This window comes from Fistularia commersonii, chromosome 23 (genome assembly GCF_037954325.1).
Source record: "Fistularia commersonii isolate RoL2024-O1a breed Wild chromosome 23, RoL_Fcom_v1.0, whole genome shotgun sequence".
NCBI classification, from domain to species: Eukaryota; Metazoa; Chordata; class Actinopteri; order Syngnathiformes; family Fistulariidae; genus Fistularia; species Fistularia commersonii.
The window spans coordinates 53,829-75,000 of NC_141306.1; the positions used below are offsets into that span (position 1 = coordinate 53,829).

A 21,172-nucleotide genomic window follows, 5' to 3' on the forward strand; every position below is an offset into this window, starting at 1 on the left:
GTCTGCAGAGATCTCAGCTCATGGGTTGTTTCTCCTTTGTCCTCCACCGAAAACCAAGGAAAAGAAGACTTAAATATCCGTGTTGATGTGAGGTGGTGAGCGTTCTGAGCGCGAGGTCCTTTGAGTCCACCTCAGATCAGCTGGTTTGAGAGGAGAGGTCCTCCTTCTCGTTGGTGAGTCCGATCTTCAGACCGCTCAGGGCGGCAGAAGGCGTTCGCAGTTCAATGAAAGCAAATCGACCGATGGCTGCTCACTTGACGCCGGCACGGCTCCTCTCGGCCAGACAGACAGCCGTCCGTCAAACGTCTGATGAACCTTCACCGTGCTTCATCTCAGACGACCCATCTTTAGACCGAGCCGCTGAGCGCATCGGTAGAAGAAGCAACGGCGTCACCTAAGCCCTTCGTAGCCGCCGTTGGCCGCCGTCTTTGTTTGTGAGGTCCGGCTGTGGAAGCAAACAACTGAGAGCCTCTCTGGTTCCTAAGGAGGGTCTCCAGCAGACAGACCTGAAGGAAAGGCTGCGAGTCTCTTCTCAAAGACTTGATTTAAGTAAGAACCCTGGAGGAACAGAAGAGAGTGGCGGCCTTCGGGATGCCGGAGATGTTTTAAACAAAAGCGCAAAAGAAAAGCAAATGTTTCTTCTCCCAGCGATGAGGGACCTCCAGAGCGACCGTCCGCTCTTCTCTGACTGCGGCCTCTTTTTATCTCCACAGGAACTAATGCTGTGTTTCTCCCCCTCAGCCTGCAGACCAGGCTTCTACAGGTCTCTCCTGGAGTCTTCGTCCTGCAGCAAGTGTCCTCCGCACAGCGTGGCCCAGCAGACGGGAGCCACGGCCTGCAGCTGCGAGGACGGCTTCTTCAAGACCGACGCCGACCCCCCCGGCATGGCCTGCACGCGTGAGGAGCACCCCCTCTTCTTCTCGTCTTCAGGGTTGGTCCGAGCTTCCCTGAGACGTCTTCCCGCTCCTTCTGTCGCAGGACCTCCTTCTGCTCCGCGGAACGCCATCTCCAACGTCAACGAGACCAGCGTGTTCCTGGAGTGGTCCGTTCCCATGGAAACGGGCGGCAGGAAGGACGTGCGCTACAACATCCTGTGCCGGCGGGTCCTGGCCGACGGCCGCGGCCTGGAGGCGTGCGGCCCCGCCGTGCGCTTCCTGCCGCGCCGCGCCGGCCTGGCCGACACCTCGGTGATGGTGGCCGACCTGCAGGCCCACACCAACTACAGCTTCCAGGTGGAGGCGGCCAACGGCGTGTCGGAGCTGGCCAGCGACCTCACCAGGCAGTCGGTGTGGATGAACGTGACCACCAACCAGGCAGGTAAGCTTCTAAGAGCTGTCCGCCGTGGCTCTTCTGGCACCCTGAAGTCTCGGAGAGCATCCCCAGACGTCGAGACGCAGGAAGCGGACCGCCTCGTCGTCTCGCCATGTCGGGTCATCCTCAGGCCTCTGCGGGTTGGAGGAGGCCGTCTGCCGACCGTCTTCTCCCTGGCGGAGATGAGCAAACACTCCTCCGTGAAAAGGGCCGCTCTTCTGCTCGCGTGCGGCTGGCATCACGGCTGACCTTCAGCCCAGAAGAACCGTTCCCGCCTTGTTCGGACTGAAAGTCTCTGCTATCAGTGGAGATGAGATGCACGATGGTCATAGTCAGAGCTTCCATCTCACAGCAAAGGTGGAAGCTCTGTGTTGGACTCCCTGGTCGGAGTCCCACACGGGGCCTCGCTTGAGGAGCCCTTTTTCTCCCCCTCGTCCCCTCATGATCTGCAGGGGAACGTTCACAGGAAGAGCGCAGAGCTTTTGGACAGGACAGGTTATCTGAGCAGGAAGGCGTGGAGGAGACCGACCGACAGGAGGACAGGAGGTGTGGACCCTTTGACCGGCAGATGACCTTCTGACGGGCAGAAGCACCGGCGGCCTCCTTCCCGGCCGGCTGAGTGGATCACAGCGACTGCGGGACCGCCTTCACCGAAGACGGCTGGGATTAGTCCACTCAGCAGAGGACCAAGAGGAGATTAGGGATTAAGGCAGATTACACAGGCAGAGCGTTCTGCTCGTACGTCTTCTTGCCGCACCGGAATCGGCGTTCAGAGTTGGATCGAGGAGTTCCGGCTCCAGGACCTTGGACCGATCCAAATGTCCGAGAGGCTCCAGGTGTTTGACCCTCAGTGGTACAGATGAAAAGCTGGATTAGGGTTCACCTGGAGGTCCTGTCTCCTTTGTGGCTTTCAGCCAAAACTACAGTTAGATGTTCCTTTGAAAGCGTGTCATAGTTCCAGTTTTCCCTGAACTTTCGGCCTGAACTCATGACCTTCTGCCACATTGCACGACCCGCCTTCTTCTCACATCTGCAGCTGGAGGTTGTTGCTGCAAATGTGAGGAGCTCGTTGGACCCGACCAGTGCTGTGGCGTTTTCTTGCTGGTTTTCATTGGAATTGAGAAAAAGCCAGAAGGATGAAGTGGATGGAGAGAAGAGCAGGCAGAAGAAGCATCACGACGGAGAGGAGCAGATGTACTAGAGATGGACTGGTGTCCCGGCCGAACCCGATGGTGTCGGTGCTGCTGAGGAGGTTGGTAGGTAAAGGAGAGGAGGAAGGGCAGAGGCAGACTCTTTTCTCTTTGGAGACCGCCTGAAGATCCTGATGTTCGCGTCACCTCAGCATGGAAATGTGGAGTCAAAGAAAGGAATACAAACATCTCCACAACCGACCGACTCATTCGGAGTTCGATTCCTCATCCCGATGACTTTGATCACCCTGATCATCTTCACAAAGACAAACCGTCAATCATGAAGATCTATCAAGCAGAAGCCGTGAGGACCATCAGAACCATTCAGCTCCAGCAGATGTTTTCCAAAGGCTTCCTTTTGTTTCTGTGGTTGCTTGCTGTTCCATCACATTTCTGATCAATCAGTCCAACAACTTCTCGTTCCGGTTCTGGAAGCCAGACAACCCTGAGAAGCCGTTGCTGTGATTGAAGAAGAAAGCTGAAGGCCGCCATCTGCTTTGGACCGTGAGCGGAGACTCTCGGCTTCTGTTCGCAGAAGATCTTCACAATGATCTCCTTGAAAGCTCCACAGCAAGAAGGCCCCAGGCTCTGGGATCTCTGTGCGTTCTCTCCGGGTTCTCCTTCCCGGGTTCTTCTGGTTCTCCACGGTCAGCAGGTCCAGTGAATTGTCTGCAGATGCGAATGAAGGGGTGGACAGTCGGATGTCTGTGATTGAACACTGACCCATCTGGGTTAAGCCCCGCCTCCCGCCCAGCGCCAGCTGTGATTGGCTGCAGCCCCAGTTCATCAGACGTCCATCAGCTGCTCGCGGTCTCTAGACACCAGAACCTTCTCTCAACCTCCATGGCTTGAGGAGACACAGCGCGCAGATAAAGTGCTGCGGGTTGGATTCCGGCGGCGGTGAAGGACACCGGAGGTCCATCTGCCGTCACAGCTCAGCCTTTCTCCAGGTCGAGAGTCCGTGAGCGTCTGTCTCTGGTTTCAGGCTTTTAAGATGCTCCAGATAACACACACACACACACACACACACACACACACTGCAGGTCGGGTTTCTGTTTGGAGCAGGGATGGGTCCCAGAAGATCTGCGCTGATGCCTCTGAAACCTAAGCACTGTTTGCATTAGCAGCCGAGGCTCTGGGCTGAGGAGAGTTTGACGCTTAAAAGTCTCTGTAGGCTTCAGAGAACCTCCAAGTGTCCCTTCGAGAGCCAGGCAGCAGGTCAGGTTCCTCCACGATGGATGGATGGAGCTGCACAGCAGAGCCCGCCTCGCTCGGCCCTCCGGCCGAACTGGAGCTCCAGAAGGATGTTCAAAGATGTAAAGTCTAATCCCCAGCTGAAGGCTGGACCATCGCTGCTCCTCAGCTGGAGAACTTTACCTCCCATTTGAGCTGCAGTTCTATAAATAAAGAGTGTTGCCGCATGAGGATTTTTAAGCGTGCGGACCAGATGGGCAGCATGTTCTCCACGGGCTCCTCTGCCAACATCCAGAGGCCAGGAGATGTAGCGGGTCTGTTTGATGAGGTGGAAGTTCACCGCTGCCAATGACAGGTTGGGGTTAAACACCAGCGGGTCTTTCACAAGAAGAAATAATGGCTTTTAGCCCAGATGGAACTCACAGATGAAGAACCTGCTTCTCCTGAATCTGCAGTTTAATATTTTGATAAGTCAAACATTCAGGGCTGCATGTCAGCCTCGGCTGGAGGTGCCATCAGACAAACATCTCGCGCATGTCGTTTTTGCCATTATTTCCTACAGAATCAGGAGTCTGCAGTCAAAGGGGTGCGTGTGTGTGTGTGTGTGTGTGTGTGTGTGTGTGTGTGTGTGTGTGTGTGCGTGTGCGTGTGCGTGTGTGTTTGTGTGTGTGTGTGTCCGTCCGTCCATCTGTCCACAGCTCCTTCTCCGATCAGTGTGGTAAGGAAAGGACACACAGGAAAGAGCAGCATCTCCATTTCGTGGGCGGAGCCCGACCGGCCCAATGGCATCATCCTGGAGTATGAGATCAAGTACTTCGAGAAGGTCAGTGTGAAGGGCATTCAAAGAAAGTTCTCCCTGAACTTTGTGGACGGCAGTACTTCTGCGGTAGCGTGACTGTCTTTGGCCGGTCAGGAGTGACGTTGCCCCCTGATGGAAGCTGCTGGATTTCTGTCAGGGTTCTTCTGAGAAGAAACCACCGTCTCGTCTGACTGCTCCTCTGCGCCGTCTCGCTGCAGAGGAGCTTCTTGACCTCAGGATGTTTTGATGAGGGGGTTCCCGGTCCTCTGTCGTCTAACTGTTCTCACACTGATTTGTCTTGGAGCTTCAGGGTGTATTTTATGCAACGGCCTCCATCTGCGTTCCTCTCACGGCCGGATGGATGATGATCTTCCAGAAGGCAGTTATTCATTGTGATAAACCTCATAGTTTCATAGATTTGCTCCACCGACCCTGGAGTTCTTCTTCTGCCTGGTCAGGATCTAAGTGGACATGAAGGTGACACCCGGTTTGTGGTCTGCGGTCATCTAATGGCTTCTTGCTAATGGAGTGCGCCTTCAGCTGAGGAGACATCTGATCCTACATGTCCTCACTGACTCTGAGTCATGAGGTTACAGTTCAGACGAGGGTCTGAACGGGCTTGTTGGAGCTTCTTCGCTGTGGTCCGCTGTCCACCGGTCACAGGAACATCAAGCGTTTTCATGCACACTCTTTCAATTTGTGTGACATCCCTGCTCTGAAGCTCACACTGAGTGTTCCAGACCTTCTTGTAATATTTAAGGTCTCACCTCTTCGCATCACCTGCGAGTGGTACCTTTCACCTGAGAAGGTGTTTGAAATGCAGAGCTGGTCCCGGAGGACCAGCAGCAGAGATGACTGACTCCTCCCTCCCTCTGGTTGCAGGAGCAGGACTCCAGCTACACCATCATCAAGTCCAAGGAGACGGAGATGGTGGTGGAAGGCCTGAAGCCCTCCTCGGCCTACATCTTTCAGGTAGGATATGTGGTCGCGACGAAGGAGGATGATGACCTGGAGGAGAGGGAGGTTTAGACATTCACTGTGGAACTGCAGAACATCAGGACCTTTCAGCATCACATCAGTGTTTAGGAGAAAGCTGCAGAATTGACTTTGAATCAGAAGCGATGGAACCCCCTGAAACAAGGTGTTGTCCAAGGACATGTGGCTCAGACAGCACCTTCTCATCGGTGGGGAGGACTCCTTTTGGAACAGAACTTTGAAGAAGTTCTTCAATGTGAGCCAGCTTTCTGTGCAGATCCAGGTCCTCAGCGTCTGAACTCCAGGGTTCCAGTGAAGACGGAGAGATACTTTATCAATCTCCATAAGGAACAGAATCCCCTCCACACACACACACACACACACACTCCAGGAATGTCCTAATGTCCAGTTTTTAGTCTTTAGTCTTCTGACTCGAAATGTCGTGTCTCCATGAGAACACCCATCAGCTACCTGAGGAGGTCTCCTCGCTGCAGATGTTCTAACCTCTGGTGTTCCAGGTGCGAGCCAGGACGTCTGCCGGCTACGGCGCCTTCAGCCGCCGCTTTGAGTTCCAGACCAGCCCCTACCGTGAGGAAGCGGCGCCGTACGTTCAGCGCAGACGGCGCCGTCGGACTCTAACTCTGCCCCTCTTCCCGCAGTGACGGCGAGCAGCGAGCGCGCTCAGGCCTCCATGGTGGCCGCCGCCGTCACCCTGGCGCTGGTCCTGCTGGCGGTGGTGGCTGGATTTCTTCTCAGCGGAAGGTAAGGTGGAGAACGTCGTCTACAGAGGCCTTGTGTGTGTGTGTGTGTGTGTGTGTGTGTGTGTGTGTGTGTGTGTGTGTGTGAAAGAACACAATCACACATCTGTCACACAGCTCCCCCCCATCTAGCTAAGCCTGTCCTCCTGGTGGACGGTGTCACCATAGTGTTCTCCTGCAGGGAGTTCTTGTGATGTCAGAATATTGTTCAACTGAGAAGAACCAACGATAATAGGAAGCATGAGTACTGTGAGTTCTCCAGTTCTCCTGGAGCCAAACCCCAGAAGGTCTCATGACGGCTGCGTTTGTTTGCTTCCTCTCCAAGGCGCTGTGGTTACAGTAAAGCCAAGCAGGACCCTGAAGAAGACAAGATGCACTTCCACAATGGTCACAGTGAGTCGAATGTCCAATCCGGCTGGTTTCTCATCACGTTGGTGCCACGGTGGATGTCCTCAAAGGACACGGTGTCACGTTTTCTCTCACCGCCATGTCATGAGTCCATCAGTTAACCACCAGTCATTGTAAGAAGTTCTCATGGATTCATCCAATGAGGAGGACATGTTTCTTCTTCAGATGCTGTTTTAGGGAAGAATGAACCCATGAACATCCCATCCATGTGTTTGTAGCCTTTCCTTTAGATTTGTTTGTTTCACAACAGTGTGAGGATCCTCTGCCAGCATGCTGATACTCACTCTTGAATATTAATATTTGATATCATCAAATACTACGACTAATATTTTATATAATAATATTTGAATATTAAGGAAAGTGTGTGTGTGTGTGTGTGTGTGTGTGTGTGTGTGTGTCAGTAAAATTCCCAGGTGTCCGGACCTACATCGACCCCCTGACGTACGAGGACCCAAACCAGGCAGTGCATGAATTCACCCAGGAGATCGACGTCTCCTTCATCTCCATTGAGAGGATCATTGGAGCTGGTGGGTTGGTGCTCATCTGTCCTGACCCTGATGCAGATCCTGATCTTGACCAGGACCCTGACCAGACCCTGACTAGAACTCTGCAGAGATGAAGAGGCCAAAATCCATGGTCCTTCACTCGGCTCCAAGGAAATGAACCGGTTTCTGTGAAATCAGCTTGAACCTGAGTCTGAGGGGTCATCTTGGACCTAAAGAGTCCCAGCTTGATTCCCGAGTTCCTCCCAGCCCACTGAAGTGTTGTTGGGCAGGACACCGAGCACTGAGCTGCTCACTGCCATCAGCCCGTGGCTGCAGCTGATTGGTTCAGACTTTACGGTTAACTGAAGAGGGATAAATATTTCCTCCCTAGGATTCGATCAGATTAGGTTAGATAAAATTTTAGATCAGATTCAACTTTTCAGCTTATTGTCATGACACATGAACAAGTAGAGGGCAATACAATGCAGTTAAGCACGGTACCAGAAGTGCAAAAGAGCAGCAGCTGCAGAAATAAATATTTCGACTGCTTGATGAATAAATGATTGAGGTGTTTAAGGAGTTAGTCTCATGCAGATTGACTTTATTACAGGCAATTAATAATTCAAGCAACATTATCTAATGATGGTTTTGCTCCTGAAAGTAGCCTAATCCCCAAATGACCTGGTTCGTCTGTCTCCTCAGGGGAGTTCGGTGAGGTGTGCAGCGGTCCACTCCGCCTGCCAGGGAAGAGGGAGATGCAGGTCGCCATCAAGACCTTGAAAGCAGGTTACACTGAACAGCAGAGGCGGGACTTCCTGTGGGAGGCGTCGATCATGGGCCAGTTCAACCACCCCAACATCATCCATCTGGAGGGGGTGGTCACGAAGAGTGAGCTTGTATTTCTACTCGAATTGAGCTTTCCGGTCTGCAGTCCCAGCAGCTGAAGGGGTTTGTCACCTGGACTCCTCAGGTGTCCCTGGGAGTCTCAGCTCTGCTTCACTGCAGGCGGTTCAATGCCCATTCGTCTCATTCAATTCTTATTCTTGAGAAGCATCTGCGATGCAGTTCGTTCAGGACATTCAGGACATGCAGTCCTTGCAGTACATTCGGGACATGCAGTACATTCAGTATATGCAGTACACGCAGTACCTGCAGTACTGATACTTGGTCGACTGGAGGTCCGAAGGAACAAATGGAGATGTCCCACGCTGTCTATTAGTCTCAGTACTTTGGACAATCGGGATTCATCCATTTGAAGGTATCTGGTATCTGACAAATCAAAGCCAGAATGTCTCTGTGTTGGAAAGGAGAATATTCCCTCTTTCCTTTTCAGAGGATCTCAGATCTATAGAACATTGATTGTCATCTTGACCCCTTGAACATCTTTGTAGAGGTTTGTTGACAATGCAGTCCGTTGTTGTAAAATTTCTTCACATGTTTTCTCTTCAGGCAAACCGGTGATGATCATCACGGAGTACATGGAGAATGGATCGCTGGACTCCTTCCTGAAGGTAGGACACGGAGAGGACAGACAAGCGCGATAGAAATACGATCGCAGGAGAAGATGTAGGGAGGATGTTCAGTGTGAACATGGAAACAGCAGGAGGAGGATGAAGATCCATGAAGGTGAAGTGGAAATGAGAGAAGACCACCGGGCAAACCTCTACAAAGTCCAAAATCAATGGATAGATGGAGCCATCGGGGTAGAACCCTCAGAAGCTGGTAACTCAGGTTAGCAAGCAGCAGCTGCATGGACAATATCTTCTTGACTCTGAAGCTCAGCCTCATGAAAGACGTTTGACGGTCATCTTGCTGTAATGGAGGCCACCGGATTGGAAACTAGACAACCAACAGATGCGTAAATCCAGCTGCTGGAGATAAGAATAACTTTGCTGAACCAATGAACCTTCAGGTTCAGTATCTGAACTCTCAAGGAGAGGTGGGACTAGATGCCCGCAATGCACAAAGAGATGGCTTCCTTGGAATGACACAGAAATGATCAAGAAGCTGGAAAGGTGTCTCCTAACAGTGGGAGCAAGGGACCGTGCTGGGACTCTTGATCAAAGACCAGGAAGAGGATGATCTGAACCACAAGGAGGACGTTAGCAGGAGGATCTTGACCCGTTCGGCGTAACGTCCAGCTCTGTAAAAACCAAGGTATTTCAAGGATCCCAGGTCTTATGATACCAGGAGACCGAGCGACGTGTCGGGGGGGCAGCAGGTCACCTTCTACTTTGAAGGGGTTCTCCGTGGATCCCAGCCATGGGCCTCCTGGGGCCTCCCAGGATCTTCTGGAGCTCCACTACTCCCTGATTGGTTTCCTTTTCTTTTCTTCTGATGTTTCCACATCGTGTTCAGACTCTTTGCTCAGATATTAATCTTCTCCATCACACTGTCATTTGTTGCTCCATGTCTCCATGTTGAGGAACATCTGTGTAGTTACTGATCAGGATTTAATCAATAGTTAGATAACTGCGAGACTGATTGTCGTATCAAAGGATGGGGCTTTGATCAGTGAACGGATGAGATCTTTGGACACGGAAGCAGCTTACCTGACCTAACTCCAGTAGAAGCGTCAGTAACGCACACCAGGATGGGGGAGGACTTGAAGGGAAAGCAGAGGCGTCTAAATATCTTTCAGAAGAAGAGCATCTGGTTCTCAGGTGGCTTCAGTTCAGTTGTGGCCAAAGGTGTTTCTGCTTTCTTATCGCCACTGAGCTGGTTTGTTTGTTTTTCCAGAAAAATGACGGTCAGTTTACTGTCATCCAGCTGGTGGGGATGCAGCGCGGCATTGCTTCAGGCATGAGGTGAGCGCACACACACACACACACACACACACACACACACTCACACACGTTCAGGATTAACCCCTTCCTTGCCGGCTGCAGGTACCTGTCGGACATGGGTTACGTCCACCGGGACCTGGCGGCTCGTAACATCCTGGTCAACAGCAACCTGATGTGCAAAGTGTCTGACTTCGGCCTGTCCAGGGTACTGGAGGACGACCCCGAGGCCGCCTACACCACCAGGGTGGGTTCCACCTCCGCCTCCTCGGGTTTCTTCTGCAGAAACACATTCAGTAGGCCCTTCTGACTGGGATAGATGATTATCTAGACCTGTAGGTTTGGTGGCCTTGGGTGAGATGTCTCTCTCATGTTGGCTTCATCCTTTATTGGTGGATTTAACATCTCGTCTGTGTTTGTCTGGAGGTACATGTCTTCTGACATGTACCTCAGCACCAAAGATCCCCTCTCTCTATATGTGTGTCCAGGCTGAGAACATTCTTGTATCTCAGTCTTGAAGCAGCCATGTAGTTTATATATCAGAGCAGGAGATGTTTTGCTGCTTCATCTATTAGCAGAGCATTGGGCTAACTTCAGCCCTTGTTGGCAGGAGTCCCCTCTTCTCCTGGAGCTCAGCAGATCAGAAGCTCCTCTCAAGCCTGATGGAGAAATCCCACTCGCGTTCATGTAGCCTGAGGTGTCTTGAATCACAGGAAATATCTCAGTTCTCTGTTAACATCCTCTGGATGAAGAAGGTGGTTTAAATGTTCTTATGTCCTGCGATGTTCTTTGCACTTGTTCTCCTTTGAATCCACTGGTGTTTGCTTGATGGTGTCCAATGTCTTGTGCCAACCCAGGGAGGGAAGATCCCCATCCGCTGGACAGCTCCAGAGGCCATCGCCTTCAGGAAGTTCACCTCGGCCAGTGACGTGTGGAGTTACGGCATTGTCATGTGGGAGCTGATGTCCTACGGAGAGAGGCCGTACTGGGAGATGTCAAACCAAGATGTGAGTGGGATGGTGTCTACAGGTCAGAGATGTTTGGGGGGTCAATGAAGAGTTTTTATTGATTCCAGGCAAGTTTCAGAGATTCTAAAACAGGAACCTACAGGTTCTTGAATCACTTTGGAGGAGACTCTTCATTTGTGGACGGTCTGGTCCGCCGCAGGGAAATATGGTGTCCACAGTGATTCCTCCTCTGGTCCAGTTGGAGACCTCTACATGAACTTCCAGTCAGAGGTGGTTTTATTTTACATTTCAACTCAGTTCCTTTGTTCGCCAATCACAACTCCCCTTCTTGCAAAGTCCTATGACGTTCCCTCTGGGTAAAGGATCAGACAGGCATGGACTCTCCTCGAGGGATGTCCCCGTAACAAACTGAACAGCAGATCTTCTGCTCTGGTCACTTCTCCTCTGGATGGTTGGAAGACAATGATGAGTTGTGTCCTTCCTCACTCCGAGGAGAATGAGGAAGAGGAGGACAAGGAGTGATTTTGTCTGTTTCAGATGAGAACCTTCTTTGGACAAGGCTTCAGTTCTTCTCCGGGATGTATTGTATTCTCCTTAAGATTGGGTTCCCTTCATTCCACGGTTCTTCTGGACGTTCTAGCACACCTTATGTTCCAGAGCTGCAGGACGAGCCTGGTCTCTGAGGAGATTGTGATCAGAAGGGATCATTAGGAAAGATGGAGGAGCAGGGAGGGGAGGAGGTCAGGGGGTCACCTCCACCTTCACAGGGAGGATGAGTCCGAGCTCACCGCTCCACATCACACACACACACACACACACACACACACACACACACTCACACGTGTGGTTTTGGGACCCTCACAGGGAAAGATAGAACGAGGCTGAGCAGCAGAGTAGAGATGAGGAGAAGGATTGTGGTCCAGTGTGGTGGAACTGGCTTCGCACGGCGGCTGTTGGAAGAGGCCGGGCTGCTTTTTTGGGGCCGCCGGTGCCGCCGGTGCCGCCGGTGCCGCCGGTGCCGCCGGGGCCCGGCTTCCAAACGCAGAACTGAAAGGTGCTGAAGCTCATTTCCACCACACTGTCACACACTTGAACCCACCACTGGAACCAGCACAGGAGCAGGTTTGTGTCCTCGGGTTGGCTTGGTTTGCCTTTACTTCCCTGCTGGTGGAAAGATGAACTGCCTCTCATGGACACACACACACACACACACACACACACACACACACACACACACACACACACACACACACACACACACACACAGGGATAAAGAGGTCACCGTCAGGCTGTGTGTGTGGGGGGGGGTTTGGCCTTTGATGTTTAATTGAAAGCGTTATGCTGGATTTTCTCTGATCTGCTCCAGAAAGCACCAGCTCTTCCTCTCCTCTTCCATCCCTCTGATCTTCTCGCTGCCTCTCAGCGTCCCCTCTCTCTGTGCTCGTCCACGTGCACAATCATGTTTTTACGTCAGACCTGATCGGAAGCAACCAGAGGAAACCAAATGGATCAATTCCTCCTGCTTCCGGAGCCCAGCTGAGGACTCCGGGCAGCTCCTGCACCGCCATCTCCTGCTGCACCGCCATCTCCTGCTGCTCCACCATCTCCTGCTGCTCCACCATCTCCTGCTGCACCGCCATCTCCTGCTGCACCGCCATCTCCTGCTGCTCCACCATCTCCTGCTGCACCGCCATCTCCTGCTGCACCACCATCTCCTGCTGCACCGCCATCTCCTGCTGCACCACCATCTCCTGCTGCACCTCCATCTCCTGCTGCACCTCCATCTCCTGCTGCACCTCCATCTCCTGCTGCACCACCATCTCCTCCTGCACCTCCATCTCTTGCTGCACCTCCATCTCCTGCTGCTCCACCATCTCCTGCTGCTCCACCATCTCCTGCTGCACCACCATCTCCTCCTGCACCTCCATCTCCTCCTGCACCTCCATCTCCTGCTGCACGTCCATCTCCAGTTCCATCTGCAGCCGCAGATGCTGTATCTGCTTCTCCAGTCGCAGCTCTGTTTTCAGCTGCAGAGCCAGTCTGGTCCAGGATGAATCCTCTCGTCAGAAGAACCAGAAAATGGGGAACATTAGATTCTTTCGCCCAGAGTTCCATCAGCAGACTGGAGGCGGTGGAGATCAGCAGATGGCCTTCGTTAAGATTGGGTTTCAGCGTGCAGGTTCAGAACCATCTCCAGTGGGAAGTGATGTTCTCAAGATGTCTTGAGTGAAATCAGAGCCGTAGTCATTGGTCATGGATCTGCTTCTTCTGGACCATTAGCTTGTTTTCTGTCCAACATCTCAGTGGTTCCTGGTCAACTAACCCCACCTCCACCCACTGTGCACAGGTCATCAAGGCGGTGGAGGAGAGCTACAGGCTGCCGGCTCCCATGGACTGCCCTGAGGCCCTGTACCACCTCATGATGGACTGCTGGCAGCGAGAACGAAGCAACAGACCCAAGTTTGATGAGATCGTCTGTTTGCTGGACAAACTCATCCGTAACCCCAGCTCTTTGAAGAACCTGGTCAACTCCTCTCACAGGTGGGTACTGGGCACGCTCAGGTCTTGAGATGGTCAGTGGACAGAGGTGTGCCCTTCACATCTGCAACTCATCGGTGGTGAAGAAGACTCTGTGGTCTTCTGTAGCAGAAACCAGAGGAAGCTGACAATGATTGATCTTCATGTTGCCATCCTGGGCTGCTGCCCTTGGTCATCCTATCAAGTAATGTGTAGAGTCCTGATGTTCTTCACGGCTCTTTCTCCTTGTTGTGTGTCTCCATGGATGTTCCAGGGTCTCCAACCTGCTGGTGGAACACGCCAGCATGGAAGGAAGCTGCAGCTCCCACAGGAGAACCGTAGGAGAGTGGCTGGATTCAATCAAGATGGGCCGTTACACCGACCTCTTTATTGAGGGGGGCTACTCCTCGATGGAGACCGTGGCTCAGATGACCTCAGAGTAAGACGTGCACCGACTGCCACGGGGTGGACGGGCTTTTATTTCAGGGTTGTTTGGACCTCATAAAGGGGTAGATACAGATCCATCCCAGATTGGATCTTCTTCCACATCTTTTCAGTCGAGGTGAAAGGCCTCCTCTGGAGCCCGAATGCCCTGAACCTCCTACGATCAGGGATCCTTCTTTCAAAATAAGAATGGCCTCAATTTGATTCCCAGACGTTTGCAGGTTCCTGGAACAAACTGCTCTGAACATCTGGGATGTTTTGGAGTGTATTGGTATGTCACTGCAGTGCGTCGGTACGTCACTGCAGTACATCACTGAAGGATTTTGCAATTACTCAATACTTTAATCTCTGTGAGTAAAGATGAACTGAAACCAGCCAACTCCTCCAAGTACCCCCTGCCCCTCCAAGTACCCCCTGCTCCTCCAAGTACCCCCTGCCCCTCCAAGCACCCCCTGCCCCTCCAAGTACCCCCTGCTCCTCCAAGTACCCCCTGCCCCTCCAAGCACCCCCTGCCCCTCCAAGTACCCCCGCCCCTCCAAGTACCCCCTGCCCCTCCAAGTACCCCCTGCCCCTCCAAGCACCCCCTGCCCCTCCAAGCACCCCCTGCCCCTCCAAGTACCCCCTGCCCCTCCAAGCACCCCCTGCCCCTCCAAGTACCCTCTGTGTTTGTGTTTCCAGTCACCCAAAGAGACACCTGTCCTTCTGTCTTCCAGGGACTTGAGGCGAGTCGGCGTGAACCTGGCCGGACATCAGAAGAAAATCATCACAAGCATTCAGGAGATGAGAGTACACATGAACAACACCTGCTCCACTAAAAAGATGTGATGCAACACACACACACACACACACACACACACACACACACACACACCATGTGGACCTAGGATGTGATGAAGAGACTCATAGTTGTGGTTGGACCTAGAGCGGCTTAGCACTTTCTACTTACGAGGAACCCAGTTTTTATGGTCCAGACGTGGACAACCTTTGTGGTGATTGTGGGCGGAGTTGGACTGCAGCGTCCTCGGGCATCTCCAACGCAAAAGCCGACTGAGCTGACTGGTTCTTCTTGCGGAGCTCATGATGGTAAGCTTCAATCAACTGACCTGCGCTGAATTTGAGTGAAGAACTTTCCATTCCCGTGGTTTGTGTGAATCTTGGAGCTTCTCTGTCTGCACTGATTGGACCCTTGGAAGTCAATCATCAAAACAAGACTGGTGATCAGGCTGTGGAGCAACCAGCATGTTCTCGCTGTGTCACCAATCAGAGAGATCCATGCAGCGGGATCGACCTGATCATCGTCCGTTCGTCTCAGGCCTCCTGAGCTCACTGGATCCTCGAGCTATGACCTGGTCCCTCTGGATTCCCTCCGGAGTGGAGTCGTGTCAGGAGTGTCTGAGGTGAGCCCCGTTCTCAGGCAGGGTTCTAGTGGACCAAGAGAACAATCACCATTACTTTTGATCTTTCCTGTGTTGTTGTTCTGTTTGTTTTTTTTCTTCTCTGTATGGGACAGATCTTGCAGAAGGTTCAGACTCACATTCAGCAGCAAATTCGCCTCCACTCTGCAATTCCAAACCAGATTAGATAGAGTACCAGCCCGTCCGTGTCGAACATCCAGACAAACCTGGCTTCTGTTGAGCTTACGAAAGCAACGATCCGCTTCACGAATGTACAGCTCAACGCCGGGCTCGGCGCCAAGTCGCCACATCGACTTCGCGTTGTTAGATGTTTCAGCCTGGTGCCGTCAGAGGAGACAGAATGTGTAATGGAACCAATCGGGACGCTAAGATGATCTTGTGAATGAGTTTGCAGACCGTGGAAGAGATCTAGCCGGCGTCCTGACGGCGCTCCGGAGCTGCCCGTGAAATAATGACGGCTTTTGAGCCGAGCATGAATGTAAAGGTAAATTGCCTGCGATGGATCCACGCGCTCTAATGGAACTTTCACTCAGAGTGAAGAAGATGCTCCGCAGGCTCTCCGACATCACCGCCTCAAACTAGCTTCACTCCAGTAAAACCCATTCTTCCAAATGTTTTGCCCGTTCCAGTGGATCTTTCGCCAAATCGGCAATCTTTTATGCAAGTTCACGCAGACTTTCAGTTCGGACAGTGGAGTGGGATTCGTCCGGGGCCTCCAGCCCAGTGGAACTGCAGAGAAAGGAAAGTCCTGGAACGTTGAGAGAGAGAAGCGCCTCCTGTTACGATGGAGTCGATGGTCTGACCATCAGGTAGATTCAGATCCGGTGTTCAAATGGATGTTTTCCTCAGATTCACTTGGAATCTTCAAGCATCTCAATGCAGCCTTCACTCCAGCGTGCACTCCAACCTCCGTGGAGTCTTCACATTCGCCTTCTGCTCCGCTCACTGTACGGCAGTCTTTCTCCATCTCATATCTGCCAAAAAACCTCACTCAGACAGAGCTGCTCAACAAGGAGATATTATTGAGTAACTCTACGAACATTGATTTGTTTACTCTTGTTTTAAAACGAAGCAAAAAAAATGTGGACGGTTTGTTTTGTCAGCGCTCTCCTGGACTTCAGAGCAGCTCTGTCTACATGTACTTCATGTATATAGTGTAATATATACTTAATGCAGGGAGCATCGTTCTTCTGTCAACGGTCATGTGGACAAGTGGGTATTGTTCAAGCATCTGACTCGTGGACTTCTGGTTAATAATCACTAATATTCTAAATCAGCATTTCTGCAGCTTGGTTCCGGGTCGCCCTCTGACGGGAGCAGCAGCACATATGTTCCCCGGCCCGGATGAGCGCGCAGACGATGAAATGTGAATTTTACGTTGTCTGTGGTCGTGTTTCATTTCCAATTTTGGTGGAAAAGCGTGAAGTGTTTGATGCGGCCCGAAAGGAGACCGTGCCGAGGCGTGCACCGGGACAGCCGTGTGACATTTTGGTGGATCGTTTGGTTTATAAGGTATATAATGATGTCAAACCTTAAGCTCTCGCTTTAGTTCCCTCTGGTATCGATTGTCATTCGTTGCTACCGAGTGCTTTATTGATCAAACTTGACCCTTTTCCCGTACGTCTTCACTGAAGTATGAACTCAAGTCTGGCAGATATACTGTATATCCTCTTCCAAGATGCTAATATTTTTGTTGGCTTTACACATTGTACTGGTGCTTTGGCGTGTTACTAGAAACCTAATGAGATTGTAGAACTGGATTTATAGAGAGCGAAGGAAAGCACACAAAGAATGTAAGGCTTTAAAGGGATGTTTCACCTTTCCGAAAACTAGTTTGAGTTTTAAGCAGCCTGACCTCGTCCCGTCCAGTGAGCAGAGTCACAGCCGAGCTTGGGGGAGTCACCTTCCCCTCGGGCTTTTGAGACTCCTCTCTATGTTCTGAAGATCAGGATGGTGAGATGGGAATGGTCTCAACTTATATTCTGTTTGTTTTCAAAAGTTATGTTGATAGTGATGAACATCTGCACAGTCTCTTTAGTCTACATTTATTCCTTTGAAAGTTTTATACCCGTGACAGGTAAGCAGCTAGCCGTTTGTGGAAGGAGAGGCATACAACCAGCTTACGAATGGTGCAGGCCTGCCTTCCATGTGGATAGGTGTATTTCTGAAGATGAGCAGTTAACCCAGAAGTTCCACCCTCGCCTTGTCCTTCCTGTCCAGATACCTTTGCAGAAATCCGCAGTTGTAACGCGGCAGTGTCAGTCGGTACAGCCGTTCACCAGATCGCATGAACCCAAGCTGAATTTGATCCCCGGCAGAGATGCTGAGGTCCAGGTCCGTCAGCAGGTTGTTGATGGAAGCATGGCAGCTTTTTCACACGTACTTTTTGAATAGGACATGTACACTGTATGTAATTGGTCAAATGCAAACTCACTTAAGAGCTCATTGGCCTTCACATGGCTAAATATCACGATCTGCCCTGGATCTCAAACACTGCTGCTATCAGCACTGCAGGGTGGGGCATCAGGCGAACCGTAACGGGTTCTGGTAAAGCGTAGGTAGGACTTCTGAAGGTAACATGGAACAGTCACTCAGGAAAATACTCTGTATTTGTGGTGGTTGGGAACAGTAACCATTCTCAACATTGTCGCTGAACTTTGGGTGTTTTCAGTCTCCAAGCAGATCTTTTGTTAACCAGCTTTTTGGTCGTAGAACGTTTTATAGACTATTGTGGCTATGTGGATCTTTACTCCAGTGGGATGCATCAGAACTTTGTTCACCATTTGGACCCCATCAGGGTTCTTTCATTAGTTCCGGCAGCCGATCCCAGCCGTCATTGAGTGAGAGGTGGGGTTTAACCTGAACTGGTCACCAATCAATCACAGAGGTGGATGCTTTCCAGGCGAGATACAGTCGATGGATACCAAAATTGGGCCCTCGTGTCCGTCCAAATGTTCAGTGTCTGCCCGGTGCGTCAACATGTGGTGACGGATCAGCCCGAGAGAGCGCCTCTCATCTTCCCAGATCACGATTTGAGTTCCCCACGTTCTATCTCCACATGCTTTGCCATCACTGTCCAAAAGGCAGTCACAAGGAATGTCAGGAAATGTGTCTGTTGGAACTAAATCAATTTGCACTTTATGAGAAATGTGTTTCCCCTCAATTGTACCCAAACCAATATGGAGGACCGGCTTCCTTGGGTGGACGTCGTCTTCTTATCTACTGTATAGTTTCTACGCGTGCCGTGTTCCTCCACGCTGATATCAGCTAATGGTCTCAGAGCTTCCAACCCTGCAAAATGACGTCCAAGCACAAAGCAGCAGTGACATATTTTCAAATGAAGGTGAATAAACAGAGAACTAAAGCAGCGCTGACGGAGAGCACCATTTCCACAGTCCCAGCACAAGCATGTCTCCTCCGAGCAGAACCGGGGTTTCCATGAAACCACTGAGGAGGGTTCTTCAGGAGGCCGAGAATTTAACAGATTCAGATTTTTAGCTCAAATATCAAGGAACATACAAGGGTTCTAATCCTTTCAGGTGTCTATTGTTGCACGGCATTCTTTAAGCGAAGAGGAGTCAAAGCACAGCAAACCAGCAAAGGTTGTAGTAGAGATTTGTTGCCATGTTATTAGGCAGTAGTAACTGTCCACCGGAGCCCCCCCTCCCGCAGAAGAGGGGAGCAGGAGCACAATTCCATGATTCAGAAGAAGCCACATGGCTCTTTTATTTGTAACATCTGAGTCATCAACTTCCTTTGAAATGGACCTTGAGGAGAGATTTTGCAATTAGGCTCCATGATGAAGTCACCGCAGGAACTGAACGCATTCTTGCAAAAGCAATACCTAGTACTACTAGCAAAAAATACTTTGACACACAAATGCATGGGAATACAATTACCATAAAAGTTTGCACTGGCGTCTGAGCGCTTTTCGTCCTGAAAGAGTCTGCATCTTTGAAAACCTCAGAATTCAAGCTGGGAAGTGGGCGGGGTCATGTTGGGGACGGTCGGCTGTTCCGTCCAATGTTCTCCAGTTAAACCTCCGTGGAGCTCCAACCTGGGCCGACAGTCCAGCCTTGGCTTGTCTCAAAGGTAAGCTTGAGCTGGACTTTCCTGGAACTTAATGTTTCAGCGACCATCCGACCAAAGTCCTCCAAAGACCTCCGGCATCAGTAATATTGGCAGAGACTCAGAGGTCACGAGGTCTGAACGTTGTCCTGTTCTGATCTTCGGAGTACCTCCGCCGTAGACTGAGGTCCAGGTGGGACTGGTGTCCTGCTACATCCACCTGAAGCCTCCAGCACCTCTGAGGCTCCAGCTTCCTTCTGCTCTGCAGTGTGAGGACCTGCAGAGCTGCCAGTGGCCCCGCCTCCTTCACAGTTGTAAGGTTAGCTTCTCAGGAAGTAAAGAGTAGGGACAGTCATTGGGGTGTGACACAAAAGGACTCCGGGGAGACCGCCGTCTCCCGGCAGGTTCTCGGTGAATTGACTCGAGCGTCGCAGTCGTGAGTAGATGTTTTGTGGTGGCGTGGTCCGCCGGGAGAAGATCTGCCGCCGTGGGTGTTTCTGTGTTTGTTTCGTGCTCCTTGGTGTCCCATGTTTTTGTAGTCTGTGATCAGAGGCTCTATTTTTGCAATAAAAGATACGTTGAAAGGACCCGTCAGTTCTTCGTTTTTCCTGGCCGTCGCCGTGTCTTCACCGAGACCGGCATGTCTCTTCTCGACCCTCCACCCCGAAACCTCATTCCACGGGCAGGAAATGGTACCAAGGCCCTGGGCAGATCACGTGCTGCCGAGCTGTGACTGCGGTAGATTTTAGATTGACAGCTGACCAACTCCCATTCCACACGACAAGTGAGATGCTCTCTGAGCGCACCGTTGAGATGTCCTCCAAGAATGACGTTCTCAGAGCATGCCACTCAAAGGACATGAGGTTCTCAGAGTGCACCATCGAGCTGCTCTCCAATAGAAAACAATCTTCACAGTACCTCCATCAACCACCCTTGAAGGTCTGAGAAGAAGGGAAACCATCTGGTTCCTCTACACCAGATGATCTGGGAGTTATCGATTCAGACGCTTGCAGTTCTTGCAGGGTCCTTCATGGGGCTTCGGTAACAGGAAGTGGAAGGTCCTGGAGGTTCACCATGTTTTGAGAAACCCAGACACCAGACTCCTCTGTAAAGATTGACACCAGGACTCAAACATCTACTCGAGCAGCAGGTGAGGTTTAACCCTCACCCTCTTCTTCCATCTGTTGTTCTGGGGAAACCTGGATCATGGAAGGTCTGATTCTCTCCTGTGACCTCCACTACTTCTGACAGCACACATCACCTACTGTGTGTGTGTGTGTGTGTGTGTGTGTGTGTGTGTGTGTGTGTGTGTGTGTGTGTGTGTGTGTGTGTGTTTGTCTGTGTGTGTGTGTGTCTGTGTGTGTGTGGTCCTCTGGGGGATCCATTTCCTGTTTGGCTCAAGGTGACTATTGCGTGTGCATACACACACACACACACACACACACACACACACACACACACATATACCAAGTGTATGAAGGGGAAATTGGCCTTCACACCATCTATTATCAAAACCCTCAGATCAGCAGCTAATGGTGTGTGTGCGTGCGTGCGTGCGTGCGTGCGTGCGTGCGTGCGTGCGTGCGTGCGTGCGTGCGTGCGTGCGTGCGTGCGTGTGTGTGTGTGGTACAGAGGCCATATTCCCACCGGTGCTGACTGGGATTCTTCTTGGATGGCTGAGTTTTCTTCTCAGGGCTGCTCTGCCTGCCTGGTGGACACCAGCAGGTTCTTCAGGAGAACATCTGCTGCTGGAGATGTGACCTGTGAAGAGCACATGTTCTATGCAGGTCTTCTGGGGTCAAATCCAAGTTGACCAACAGACTGGTGGTCTTCAGCCCGTCTTTGTGTTTTCATGAG

At 51.6% G+C, this 21,172-nt stretch overlaps 1 protein-coding gene across 1 annotated transcript in view; it reads left to right on the plus strand.

The window, feature by feature from the left end:
* epha5 (EPH receptor A5) overlaps positions 1–19,900 on the plus strand; it is a 40,538-nt gene extending 20,638 nt beyond the window's left edge. Inside the window, exons 6-21 of the mRNA XM_086170091.1 lie at positions 742–897; positions 979–1,317; positions 4,394–4,518; positions 5,377–5,466; positions 5,988–6,057; positions 6,129–6,231; positions 6,553–6,620; positions 7,037–7,162; positions 7,823–8,008; positions 8,570–8,631; positions 9,860–9,927; positions 10,009–10,150; positions 10,761–10,910; positions 13,219–13,412; positions 13,663–13,827; positions 14,546–19,900. Of these exons, the coding sequence (XP_086026217.1) occupies positions 742–897; positions 979–1,317; positions 4,394–4,518; positions 5,377–5,466; positions 5,988–6,057; positions 6,129–6,231; positions 6,553–6,620; positions 7,037–7,162; positions 7,823–8,008; positions 8,570–8,631; positions 9,860–9,927; positions 10,009–10,150; positions 10,761–10,910; positions 13,219–13,412; positions 13,663–13,827; positions 14,546–14,657 (2,156 nt within the window). The 3' untranslated portion in view covers positions 14,658–19,900. The remainder of the gene's footprint in view (positions 1–741; positions 898–978; positions 1,318–4,393; positions 4,519–5,376; positions 5,467–5,987; positions 6,058–6,128; positions 6,232–6,552; positions 6,621–7,036; positions 7,163–7,822; positions 8,009–8,569; positions 8,632–9,859; positions 9,928–10,008; positions 10,151–10,760; positions 10,911–13,218; positions 13,413–13,662; positions 13,828–14,545) is intronic.
* Positions 19,901–21,172: the final 1,272 nt, after the last annotated feature.